The sequence below is a fragment of the Aythya ferina genome (assembly GCF_964211825.1).
Source record: "Aythya ferina genome assembly, chromosome: 1".
Classification (NCBI taxonomy): domain Eukaryota; kingdom Metazoa; phylum Chordata; class Aves; order Anseriformes; family Anatidae; genus Aythya; species Aythya ferina.
The window spans coordinates 151,799,720-151,813,629 of record NC_140296.1 but is presented as its reverse complement, the minus strand read 5'-3'; the positions used below and the strand labels follow the sequence as shown (position 1 = coordinate 151,813,629).

Here is a 13,910-nt window from a genome sequence, read left to right as displayed (position 1 = left end):
ATCACCGAGCATTTGCCCTGTTTGGCCAGGTGGCATTTGTCTTTAATAAGGAAAGGGGGCAAAAAGACTAAGCTTTAGTGTGTCTGAAAACAGGTACTTAGCAATCAGAAGAAATACGCCCTAAATTAATCTAGCTGCTGGAAACAGTTAAAAGCCCAGAGAACCGGTTTGGTACATCCTTAGCCTTTTTTTTTTTTTTTTTTTTTTTTTTTTTGTGAAGCTTTTGGCATACGAAGCACTTGGGCACATCGTTAGTTGTGCCTGTACCGTAGCCCAGTTTTTTTTTTTTTTTTTTATATAACCATGCTTGGCATCTCTGAAAAATCAAGCCCATGGATACAATGCTAAAATACAATTTGCTGCTGTTGAAAGGTGATTATTATCCCCGAAGCAAGCGCAAGCTCCTGTGCCCTTTCTTTTAGGTGTGTAGCTCCCTGCCTCTCTGGTGAGGCAGGAGAGGGGTTTGGTGTCCAGAATCCAACTCTTCACTCGTTTTTCCACCAGACCTGCTTAGTGGGTATCTATTGATGGGTGACTGGTTGTTTTGACACAGGCTCTTCACTGGAAAGTGCACAGATCTTCTGTTATCGCTGCACTCCTTGGCAGTGGGCAGGTTGCCTTTTGCCAGCCCTAGTTTCCAGCCCTTGTCTCCACACAGATCCTCAAGGTCTTGATCCGATCAGGGTTGCTTTTTCCTTTTTTTTTTTTTTTTTTATGGACCTGAGACTCCAGAAGCAGGGAGCACAGTCTGTCTCCCAGATGCTATGAACTGCCCAGGTCCCCTTTTAAATCCAGCTGTTAGTTAGTTTGTAAATATTTTGTATTGCAGGGACTTACGGATCTTATCCCCCTCGCTATGATTCACAGCCTTACGGACCCCCTGGGCCGTGGGGGAGGAGGACAAGGGGGTTGTTTTATCGTGTGTTTTGTTGTAGTTCCTCTGCACAGGTACACGTGCACGCCTCCTTTTGCAGCCGCCCCTCGTCGCGTGGCGTTTCTTTGCTGCTGGCGGGTGCAGGCAAGTGGCAGTGGGGCACGGGGAGCAAGTGGTTGAGTGAAGCAAATACCCTGCGTGTGCTGAGCCCCGATCCATCTCCCGGTGACCTTGAACAGCTCAGAGCTTGTGTGTGCAGGCGTGGATGGCGTTATCGCCGCAGAAGTGTGCGTTACCCGGGCTACGGCGAGGAGGTAGCGGGGATCTGAGGCTGTTTTCAGACGCGGGGTCTTTGCCCCGGGGCAAGCAGCGAGACCCAGGGGACAGCAGTCAGCTCCTTTCTGTGCTGTTGTGGCAAAGGGAAGAGGTCGGCCCCGAGCTGCCAGGTGCTGACGTGAGGCCAGAAGGAAGGAGCTGGAAGCGGTGCAGGGGTCGGGGTGAGGAGCGGGTGCGTGGTGAATCGCCGGCTTTTATCATCGGGCTCGGGCAGGGCAGCACTTTGCCAGTCCCCATTATGTGCTGCCGGAGAACAGGCTCCAGGCCCTTCCTTTCATCCTCTTCCTAATGAGTTAAGACGAGGAATAACTATAAAAGGAAAAGGGGAAAAAAAAAAAAAAAAGGCAGCGAGATCTGAAGAGCCTATTTCTATCGTTTATGCTGTAGCTGAATGTGTGGCAGCGGACAAACGTCCTGAGCTCGTGTTAGAGGGGCTGAAAGTTCAGAGCTCACCATAGGGCCCTGGGTGCTGGAGACGAGGGAGCTGCAGCATCCAGAGAGACAGGAGGCATTTCATGCTCAACTACTGCTGAAAAATCAGGAGATGTGGGAGGCCGCACAACATCCAGGGGGTGTTAGCGTAGTCAGCAAGGTAAGATTGGGCTGAGCTGCCCTGTTCTTTCTCTTACTTCCCCAGTTTTGAAGCCTTTGTCTTATTGTACACGTCTCACGTGCTGGAAAACCGACTCCCGTGTGGCGGCAGCACGCTGCCATATGCAGGAACAGCTGTGAGCGTTTTTGAGCAGGCCACTGTACATGATATATTGCACCCTTGGAAAGAAAGGAGCTCTGCCCTCTGCTTGCGAGCAAATGGCTGGGAGAGGAGCGCGAGCCTTTGTCTCCCGTGGAGGCAGCAGATCCAGTCCTGTGCAGCCTCTATTTGAATTTCGGCACTGACACGTTTTTGTTGTCACCCTTCATAATCTCAGCCTTCCCTCATTCCAGCCGGAGACGTGCTGGTGTGTTAAGGACTCACCTGTGGGCCTTTGCCCACTTGCAGTTCCCCACTGCAGCCGTAGGAAAGGCAGGATTTGGCAAACGGCTCTCGCACAGCTCCAGGATGCGCCTGAAAATGGGTCGGGGAGAGTTCCCTCGGAGCGGGAGAGTTGATGATTTTGGGGAGTTGTTTGGGAGCGCTCGCTCCAAGGCAGGCATTGTGTGCAGTGATGGATGGGCTACCCCTGTGTTTTGTCCTGCTTGGACGGATTTGCCCTGAGGAGCAAAGGACTCTGATGGAGTAATAAAAATAAAACCACCGAATAGCATGGTGTGATTTAATCACAAGCCAGCTGCATCGATTCTTCCCCTAGGGTGCACTCTGTGTGTTTGGAGATGCGTTTTGTCATCGGGGTGAGGCTAGAAAGAAGACAGGGAATTTAGGGAGGGGGAGCAGCTTTTTTTGATACGATCCAAGGGAAGTTTGTGAGGTGGTTCTTGACAATTTGATATCTGGGGGGGGGGGTGAGTCTAAGCCAAATAAAAAATCTTCATCCTGGTACGCTTCTCCCGAGACTTGAGTGGCTCTGGGGAGTAGAGATAATTGCAGGGCAGTATCTCCGTTCTCCCTATCACAGCTTAATTTATATTAATCAGATCAAACATGTTTTGTGCTGCCTGCACTGCCCTACTAAAATAAAATGGAAAGCTGCCACTGCTTTGCTCAGCACGACAAGGCCCCGGTGCTTACTGCGAGCTTGCTCTTGTCAGTCCTTTATAAGCAGCGTGCAAGTTCAAGGTCGTAGCTCTTAAGGGATGTTTCTGGCCAGGAGGAGCTCTTCATGTTGCTGGTTCAGTTTATCTGTGGAGGGAGGTTTCTTTCCAAACATCCACTAAGTGCATATCAAATGGTCAGGGGCTGGCCATACCCAGCCGGTGGCTGGGCAGTCAGCGTGGGCAGCTCCCCTGAGACTTTTTTCTGATTTTGGGAGACAAATTATGTATATAACAAATAAAAAGAGCACCCCTCAAACAAAATCAACCCCCCCTTACTCTTCGATCGTGAGTTTTAAGGCCTGCAAGTGTTCCTGAAGGTGCCTGAAAAAGCTGACTAGCAATTACTAGCACTTCTTACTCTAAGCCCAGCATGGGTGGCTGAGGCTCTCTCCCTTTCTTCTTCCCTGCCCTTTTTCTCTGTTCTGGCTCACTGACACACCTTCTGGCTGTGTGTTTGCTGTGCACAAGTGCCCCAAAGCCCACGCCTCGCCCTGGCTTTGCCGTGCCAGTCAGTGCTAAGGAATGTGGGAACGAATTCCCTCCTTTTGGTTGTGGAGCTGGTAGCAGAAAGTAGCACTTGGAGATCTTATAAACCCAGCGGTGGTAATGACTGCTTCCTGTCCCTGGGCTGACTTTTAAGTGTGCTAGAAAAGTTAATCAAAGACATCCGTAAGCTGTTGCTATGTGGATTTTTCCCATTTAATTACAGAGCTTCTGGGGTAGCGCTTCTCTGAAGGGAACTTGACAGAGCAGATGCCATTTTGCCTGGGGATGCATTTCTGGTATTGGCCCGGTGAAGAGCTGCCACTTCAGCTGTGGGATTTTGATGATTGCATGAACATCCTGCCACATGAGATTAGAGTGGCGGTACTACCTCCCAGCTTCAGGATACGGAAGATCCGCCTCTTCATTAGAGCTTTCATATGGTGGCAGCTGAAGTGAGGAAGAGCAGGGGAAAAGAGAGCAATTTAAGAAAACCAAAGGCAAATCTGCTAAGCTAAAAAGGTGATAGGAGGGGAGGGAAGCTGAGATCTCGTTAGTGTTTACTCATGGAAGGAGAGGGGAAGAACAACAGATCGATTGTGCAGCGTTGCTGGCTTTATCAAAGTAATTGTCAAGTGTTCAGATACCGCAATCACAAATGTAGTGCTAATACATGAAAAGAGATGGGCAAAGCCTGTGAAAGGAATTCGAATGGTTTCTGTTCACAAACACAACTTTGTCTTTCTGATTCCAGCAGACAGAAGGAGGGGCACAGACAGATGGACAGCAATCACAGACACAGAGCAGTGAGAACACCGAGAGCAAATCCACTCCAAAACGGCTCCATGTGTCCAACATTCCCTTCCGCTTTCGAGATCCGGACCTTCGACAGATGTTTGGGGTAAGTTCCCGGAGCCATTCAAAGCATGGCAGCTCTCCTTCACCACAGGAGGAACGCGTGGTGCTGGTGTATTCCTGGGGAGGAAAGGCCCTTCTCCTTCTTTTGCCCCTGCCCCAATTTACTCAGCACACTGTAAAACGTTTGCAGAAGTACAGCAATTAGTAGTGTTTACCTCAGTTGGTAAATACACATGAAAACTGTAATTGTGTTGTTCATATCAAGACGTTGGGGTAAGCTAACGATTGGCTTCGAAAAAAAAAAAAAAACGAAACAAAACTTCACCTTATTTCCCAGCGAAGACTAGGATTAAACAGTGACTTAATATATCCCTTGCAAAGCTCTGTTTTTCAGTTGCTTAGAAACTTGCTGAAATATTTATGTCTTTCCTCATGATCCACTGTTGTGATGAAAAATTGCTGCAAGGAATTGGCCAACTAGTAATTGCATATGGAAAAGCTGGTGCAAGTCAGATGGCATTTTGCATGGTGTGTGATATATATTTTGTTTCTTTTGACTGAATAGTTTGTCTCCCCTAATAGTAACCTTTGTGTGCTCCTCAATTTATAAACTCTTCCCCGGAGAGTTGGTTCACATGAGTGTAGATGGCGACTTGTTCCATATGGACACAGAGATGAGCTGGGTACTTCATGACCTAACCTTCAGGTGAAGTTGGCTGTGTATCATCGTCAGGAATCTGTGACTTGTTGGTATGAAGCTAGTGTCCTTGGCAGATGATGTGTTTTATAGCCTTTATAAATATTTCTTCTGTATAAACGACTTAAAATGTTGCTGCCTGTTTAAGATACAGTGCAGAGTAATCAAGTCAGGAAAGACTGAAGTCAAGTATCCTTTAACCCTGCTGCTTTGTATACCTTGGTCCTACATGCATAGCCATCTGCTCCCTCAGATTCTGCACTATTTTGTAGTTTCAACTGTTGCATCTCTTTAGACATTTGTGTGCATCTATGCACGCACCTGTGCATGTGGAGAGTAGTGTTACAGTGTGTAAATGTGTCAAATTCAGGGACTTCAAGATTAAATTTAAAATAAAAGAAAAAGAATTGGGGTTATCTATTCATTATTTGAACAATATGAAGTGAAAAAAGTGTGCGGAGATGTTAAAACTTTCACTAATTGTCTTCAGCAGGAGTCTAAATTGTATATATATTGAGAGATGTCTTTGCTTCTTGTTCTTGAAAAATTTTTGTGGTTGTTTGTTTTTGTCCATAAGAAGCTGTTCTGTGGACGAGACCAAACTGAGAAGCTGTCAAAATACCAGAGGGCAGGGTTGATGTTCGGAGGGACCTTAGCAGGTCTTCAGACACCTCCATCTTTGGAGGTGTTTAACACTTGGCTGCATACATCCCAGCCCAACTGATCTCATTAGACCTGCTCTGAGCAGGTGTTGAACTAAATGACCTCTGGAAGTAGGTCCCAGCCAAAATTAGGCTTCTGTGACTCTGTTGCTGGAGGCCTGGGTTTGCATTTCTTGTTGTTCACGCATTAGATTGCTGCACTTTTGACATCTGTGGGAATGTTTTCAGGGCGAAACTCATCTCCTGGCAATCTGTGATTGCTGAATCTCCAGTTGCCTGTTCCGCTTGTGTTTTTTAGCTTGCTTTTTGCTGTTGCAGGGCCGTGCGGTAGGCAGTTCCGTCCGGTTTGGATAAACCGCTTGCTGAAATCACAGCCAGTTCTTGGACCACCTGCTACAGTCTGTATTTAGCACACCCTGCTCTTTGCTGCTGCTGCTCCCCTCTCCTGGGAGCTGCATCACTTACATAAACTGTTCCACGGTGCTGCTGCCCCTTCCCTTGGGACCGGTGCTTGACAACTGGACCCTTTCACACTCATTCATACTGACACCGTTCTTCCCTGTGCTCCTGGTGTGGGGACAGGAATGAGGTGGAAATGGCAAGAACATCCCTCTCCTGGTCAATTTTATGTCTGCTTTGCAGATGGAGAGACCCAGGCATTATGAGTGAACTCCCATCCTGAGATGGGATATGTAGAAAATAGAGCTTAACTGCTTACATTAAGGTTTCCCACTCTTTTCTGTGACCCAAACGTTTCCACTTATGCATTTCCCCATCCCCATCTGTACACTAAACGAGTGAGTTGCCATTGTTGCCCAAGTGACCTGTTGTAGCTTTACTTTTTGTCTAATCATCATTTTGAGTTCTACCACAATGATGTGGTTTTAACTTAGGTAAATGGTATATTCCCTGTAAAACCTTCTGCTAGTTCACCTAGCACTGTCTTTGCTGAGAATTCTGTGTACCAGAAGATCATTCATCTTTTGGGGCATTAAAAAAAATAAGTGCCCTTTTCCTGTAAGGGAAAACTTTGTTGCTTTGCCAAGGAAAAAATCGGTAGTTCTTGCAGATCTCTGTTTTTCTCAGTGCTGCTTCTCTCAGCATGTTCAGAGCCTCAGGCAGGAGAGCGTTTCTATCTGAATTCCCCCTTGCTCCTATTTCTCTTCCAGGATCAGGATGCTTTCCCTTGGGTGACTCACTGAAACCAACCCTTTCTCCTACAGGGGACTCGTGGTTGTCTGAGTCTTCAGCTGTGGCTGGCCTGTAACCCCCATCGTCTCCCTTTCCCTTCTGTGTGTCAGGTCACATCTCTCTCAACGTCATATCTGAGAGACTCAAAATCCTTGCCTGGAGTGATTTTCCCCAACTACTGTACAATGAGAGAAATTGGGTAGACAGCAAAGCAGCAGAGGAGGAAGAAATAAATGTGATGGTGGGGAGGGAGTAAAGAAGTCCCTTGAGGACTCTGACAGCATGCGAGAGGTCAGCCCAGTCCTGGGGCGCAGAACATTAGCTGATGCTTTCATCCTGTATTGAATAGAGGTGGACTTCAGATGTGTTGTTGTGCGTGTGATTAAGTGGAAATTACATAACGCTTTTCAAACCATCGCCATCCAGGAGAGCTGCAGACATAAGGATTTCCTGATGAATTCAAGTTATTCGGGTTTCGAGTCATCTGTCACCTGTCACGTGTTCCTAACAGGTCCCTGAAATATCCTCAGCCGTGGAACAAACATTTCCTTATGTATATGCTTCTTATAGGGTGGCAAATAAAATAGGCTGCTTAAAACATGTAATATTTACCTGACATTTCATGATGCCAATAAAAAGACTTCAAGAAAGCTTCTGGAAGGAATAGGTCATTTTTTAATGCACACAGTTCTGCACCCACGGTGGAATAAATCAATAGTTGACCTTGTTCTAGCAGATAAAGAAGAGTTAATAGCTGACCTGAAATCCCACGGTTGCCTAGGTACCAGTGATTGTTATTTGTCTGTATTTACTTTGTGCAAACAGAATATGGCATCAGTTGGTAATGCAAGGAGCTTTAGAAGAGCCTGTTTCTTCAAGTTTAAACAATTGGAAGGAAGACCAACCAGGAAGGTACTTTTAGAAGGGGAAGTGTTAATGGAAGCTATGAAGTATTTGACAAAATCATACCGATGGCCCAAAAGGCATGATTCCACACTCGCAGAAAGTGTGTTAATAAAACACAAAGCAAGCTGCACACCAGGCAGGGAGGATGAAGTAAATGGCAGTGGATGTAATTACAAACTTAAGCAAAGAAGCAGGCAAGAAAGGAAATGTACTAAATCACTGAGATATTGATGATGAAAATCCGGAGGAGAAGGTGTCAATTATTTACATGCAAAGATAAAAGGTCCTATATAGGCTTAGGTCCAATATAAAATAGTGTTCAAAATTGCATTGAAAAAAACAAAGGACAAAAAACAAGCAAACCTCAAATATTTGTTTAGTACTTGCTGTGTTTCTGATGTAACAGAAGGTATTTGTACCATATGGTTTTGCGTGTAATTTATAACAAAGGAGGATGAGGCAGTGCTTGCTAATACTAAAACAAAAAACAAACAACCAGCGGATCTAGATAAGATATGCCCAAGGATAACAGCCAAACTAAGGAGCTTCTTTATTCATTGATGTTAATTTTTAGCCAATTTATATAAGCTATGGGAATTGGGGAATGACTGGAATGCCGCCCACCAGGATTCAGTATTGGTGCTGGTGGGGAATGACCCAAAGAGCTACAAAGTAATTACCCATAAGCAGATTCAAGATTAAAATAATTTTGGAAAGTTTTAAAAAAACACCATCAGAATCTGAAGAAAGAGTTCAGTGCCATACAGTATGATTTTGTGTAAGTTAATACATCTTTTAAACACATTTTGTCTCTTTTGACAAGATTGTACAAAGTTGTATTGGGAAAGTTGAACATTATTTAAGCAATTACTTAATCAACTGAGTTAGTTTGTGTGGCCGATTAATGTGTTCTGTTTATTTGAATTTTGTTTTTTTTTTTAGAAGAACATCTATTATTTTATTAAATATCTCTTTAAGGATGGATCATGAAAAATACTATTTATTGATGAGACATTAGTGATCAAGATTTCTTCTAGTGTAGATTTCCCCAGGGATCTGTTTCAGTCTCAGTGTCTATCTACATCAACTCATGGAAACAGTGCTATTAAAATCTTGCTAGTAAAGTTTGCAGTCAAAAAAAAAAAAAAGGAAAAAACAAACAAAAACAATAGACAAAACAAAAGCTGTTTGAGGAGGAAGATTAGGTTACTGTTACAGAATGACTTGAGATGATTGGATTTATCATCAGTTCCCCAACAAAACTGTGTTTGATATAGGTAAGTGCAGAGTACTGTGAATCTGGGAACAAGCTGTGCTTGCATGATAGATTTTATTTGGAAAACACTGATTTGGGAGAGTACTGGTGATCACACCTGAAGACAACTGTCATTGCTGAAGACAGTTGCTTCAGCAATGCAAAGAGCAATATTGGGTTGAAGGAGAGATGTGTCTTATGCTCAAAGTTGGAAAGATTACATAGTTTTGTTCAGTTCTGAGTTCAGTTTAGGACCATACAAATGATCTGCAGCTGTGAAGATGAGTGGCTCTTCAGGTGTGTAAGGTGTTGGGTTAATTTATTCAGCTTCTCAAAGAGAAGTTGGGAGATGACTAGTCTGTGCTGTCCATGTGCTTATGCATGGATGATAAGGTTTTTTTTTTTTCTAATAGGGGTTTTAAATCTTGGTTACACTCATAACAAGATTTTCCAGTTGGAAACTGAGAATTTTCACAATTAACTTAGAAATAAAAGGTAAAAGTCACAGTCATTTAAGCTAATTTTAAATAATCAAGGATCTTATGGGGGAGTGAAAAAGTGCTCTCAGAGTTGAAAACAAGTTAGCCCATCTTTTCAAAATCTTATCCAGTTTTTGAGGGACGTTCTACAACCTGTATAAGGCTTCTTACATGATGGTAGCATCTTCTCCTTAACTGCTGGTAGGCTGCCTTCCTTCCTTAATGGACAATGTATGGAGGAGAAAAGCTCATTCCCCTCAGTGTGTTCCCAGTCCTTTCATCTTTGTGCTGTGATAGTGTCTGTAGTTGTATCTCATGACTGATGCCTTCACTCTTAGGCCTCAGGAAGCAATTTGCCTCCCACTATAAAACTGGCTGAGTTAATATGGTCAGTTCTGATGGCCTTCAGAGTCTCCTGAGGAAGATGGAGGCTGGGTTGGACTGCCTGCGAAAGGAAAATCTGTCTATTTGCAGGCAGAATCATGAATTACCTCCACAAAAACAATCAAAGTTTTGCTTTGGTGGTTCATATGGACAACTGTGTACTAAATCCTACTTATCTGTTGTGAGAGCAACAGCACAAGTAGTCAGGATTGATTTCTCTCAGAATTTACCTTGGTGAAACACTGAAGTGCTTACAAATCTTCTCTTATTTTTAAAACAGGAGAAAGTATAAGACAAAAACAAGGAATATACTGAGGAAGATTGTAGGTGAAGGTAGGATAGCAGTGCAGAAGATGGGAAACTTCTCAGGTTCTGGCTTCAAAAGGAGGCCAGAAGAATTTGGTTTATAAATTTATTTAATTTTTTTTAGCAACATTTCATGTATATCATTGCATGGCTACTCCCTTTAGACTGTTAGTTGCTTCTGGTGGGAAGCATCATTAGCCCCAATGATAAAGGAGTTTTGTGGGTTATTAGCTACAGCAGCAATAATGCATAGTGGTTTTATATAAAAGTGACCATTTTGTCACTTTTAACTTCAGTTAATTAAGTTATTAATGATTTTACCTATTAAAGGTGACAGAGCGGTGACTATTCTTTTTAAATAAAAGATTTTAAGGAAGGCAATGTTATCATTTTCCTTCTCTGAGCATAATTCGTATCTCTGCTGTAAGACTCTTCATGTTTGTGGTAGACCACTGCTTTGTATGATCCAAACAATTCAGCTCTGGGAGCTCCATAATAGATACTCTTGGAAAGTCTCGTAACCTGAAGGTCTTGGCTTCTGGGGAAACAATTTGGTACATTGCATTTCTTAAAATATATCAGTGGATATAATTTCTCATCTAATTTCCTTCTGGTGTCAAAGAGTACCGAACACCTCTGTGAGGCCTACACTTTGAGGCTGAAGCAATAGCAAACTAGACTGCAGCTCTTCCTACTAAGATTTTGGTAGGATTTTAAGCCTGTATTTGCCAATAAATGAATGTAAATCCACAAGTACTTCATGATACACAACTATTGGAAATGTCAGAAAACTATTCGTTAGGTATTTAAGTAAACAGGCAAATAACACGATAGGCCGAGAATAATAGGAGAGTTGTGGAAAGGGAGTCTGCTCTTCGACTGGATTGGACATCTGAAGGAGGAAATCTGTCTTCTGTATAGCAGGACATGTTTTAGCTTCTTTAGTCTTTGACTAGCATTGACCACTGATCACATGTAGCCAGTCCTACACAGCACCGTGTAGGGAACAAAAATAGGGGAACAAAACTTGTGGCACGAGGTGTGCTCTTTGTGAGGACTCCTGTCCCCTCGCTCTTCCTGTGGTAGGGGAGAGCTCCGGCCCTGTCACAGGGCAGGACTTTGTCCCTGCTGATGCTGTCGAGTAGCCTCAGGAGAGGCAGTGCTGTTTTTTCCAGATGTTTCACCTTCTGTGACTCTGTGCTGCTTGAGCAGCCTTGCTTTTGTCTGAATAGCTGGGGACCGTGGCATTTCTCTGCAAAGGTACATGTGTCACTTCAGCTGTCACCAGCTGTTGGACCCTCTGTCTCCTGAGGGTTGTGTGGAGTCCTCCCAAACCGAGCTTCGAGTTTATGCCATGTCTGTGGGCACGGCTCCAAGCACCTCTCACGTGGCAGCAGCACCAGGCTGAGGTGCAGGCACGTCTCCAGGGATGGCACAAGGCAGGGAGAAGTAGCTGGAAATGTACTTTGGAAGCCAGCCCACCGTTAAGATCTCTGGAGCGGTACCCTGTGGTACTGTTTACCTGCATCTCGCTGTTTTTGTGTGAAAATCTTTTGTGAGTCAGACCAAAATGAATGACTGAGGAAACCATGCTCCTTGTCACTTTGTTTGCTGCACTGGCTGCGGTCTGTAAATCCTGTTAGAAATCTGTGCTCTTTGTATGGCTTCCTTTTAAAGGCTGGTTTCTTAGAAAACGTGTGTTGGGCAACAGGTCAACCCTAATAAGGGCTTGGTGGTGCTTGTTTACCATCTATTCAGCTGCTAAACTATGGTAGAGCTTTGGTTTACAAATCTTTGTTGCTTTTATCTTCCTGTCAGCCGAGCATACTGGTGCAGCTTGGCTGAAGGCACAGCAGGCTTGGCCCCACTGTTTTGAAGAGCAATGACCCAGCTTTAGGTGAGGAAGTTCATGCCTTGATAGCAGCTCAGCTCTGGCAGGCTCCAGACTGTCATAACTAAGCACTGACTAATACGTCCTATGATGGAGACAGCTGGTCCCAGATGAAAGACAGCCCATGGAGCAGGGAGCTGGGGTGGTAGGGGCACTCTGTGCAGCTGGGACCTGTCCTGCAGGCAGAGCACCATCGCTCACGCACCTCAAGCCTGAGGTCCTGAAATTATTTCTTGCATAGGCAATTCGTTTCTTGGCAATCTTGAATTTCTAGTGGAATTTAAACACTCTCTTTGAAAATGGACTGTTACGTATCTTCTAGGTTTAGGTAGCTCACTGCACTCGCCTCTAAGTGAATTGTGTAGGGCCACTGCAAAGCTGCTTGGGCATACAAAGTTCTGTTGCAGGGATATGAGGTTGTCAGATGGTGGCTTACGTTACCTTTTATTGTTCCATAATTTCTATAGAATTCACCTTTACTTACTGTTACCGGCATCTTTAGGGTTAAGTTATTTGTCTGGCACGTTTTAGAGCTGATTTTTGAAAGCTCTAGACAGAGAGGAGGTAGGGCCAGCTGGAACAGAGCAGACAGGAGGGGCCCTATGAAACTGTCAGTGCCTTGGAAGGCAAAAGCTCTCTGGTGCCAGATCTCTCAAATTTATTATATGTAATGTAGTTATGGCCTCTGCTGGAAAAATCTGCTGCCTTCGTGTCATCTGGGTAGAAAGAAACACAAAGAGTGCATGCTCTTCCTTGCACAATGCCCTCGCATCTATTATAAGGTACGAAAAGTTCAAGCAAGAGAATCGTGTCCTGTTCATAGCTGAGGTCTCTTAATACCTTTATGCCCCTTAAAACTGTTATTTCCAACAGCCCCTGCTGCTATCGTATAGGAGATGATTCTCATTTACCTGCTTTACAGAAAACAAAACAACAAAAAACCACACATACGTCCCCACCTGCCGTATGATTGATATGGTTCTGGTGCACAACCAATTCACAGAGGAGGCTTCTTGCACAACCTGACGTGTAGCGGGACGTGCTGGCTCCTTGGTCACACAGCAAGCTGTTGAAGTCACGGTGGGGAGCATTTGAGATGTGTAACTCCACAATGCTTTCTTCAGAGGCTGTGAACTCTGGTCAGGATTTTTTTTCTTTTTTTTTTTTCCACTGCTGCTGTGCCGCGTTGTAAATAGATGTTCATGGTAATCACTGAGTGAAAGAGGCAGGTCTGTGAGCACAGTGATTCATGTCTTCAAGGTTAGAGATTAGAGGGTTAGTCCCCATCATGGATGACCTAAGCATGGATCTTGTTTTATTTGGCCAGACCCTCTGTCTGCTGTAAAACACAAACATGCCTGTATACATGATTTTAAAAAATTACTAGGAGGGCATTTGGTGTTGACCCTTTTATTTACACGGCCTAGCATTTTCCATACAAAATTTGTAACCTCTTGCAAAGGAGCTCTTAAAACTTCCATTGTTTGCCGTAAGCTGTTGACATTTGGTAGGGGAAGCACCATCGGAGAACAAAGTGCCTTTTTATGTTCCTCTAAATTAGATTCAGCTCTGAAGGAGATATAAACCGCTAAAATGAACTAGTTTTTTTTTTTTTTTTTTTTCCCTGCTTTCGTTCTTCAGGAAAATTCTGGCCTGCTACCAAAAAAAAAAACACAAAACAGTGCCTCCAGTCCTGGACCTGCTGTAACCGTTGCAGCAGTAAGGACAAGAGCCATGATGTTCAGAGCTGCCAGAGCAGCTGTGGCAGAGTCCTGGAGAGCCCAGCACTCGTCCTCCTGCCTCGCAGCCACACTGCTTTCTTCCAGGGAATTTCACGGAGCAGGAAACCCCTCCCCAGCAAGCAAACCTCAGTTC

At 44.4% G+C, this 13,910-nt stretch overlaps 1 protein-coding gene across 17 annotated transcripts in view; it reads left to right on the top strand.

Moving 5' to 3' along the window:
• RBFOX2 (RNA binding fox-1 homolog 2) overlaps positions 1-13,910 on the top strand; it is a 157,711-nt gene that overhangs the window by 103,541 nt on the left and 40,260 nt on the right. For all 17 annotated transcript variants that reach the window (XR_014686647.1, XM_084502514.1, XM_084502515.1 and 14 more), the window contains one exon: positions 4,161-4,307. Coding sequence is in view for 16 of the 17 variants with exons in the window: in XM_084502514.1 (XP_084358640.1) it covers positions 4,161-4,307 (147 nt within the window). In the remaining variant the exon portion in view is untranslated. The remainder of the gene's footprint in view (positions 1-4,160; positions 4,308-13,910) is intronic.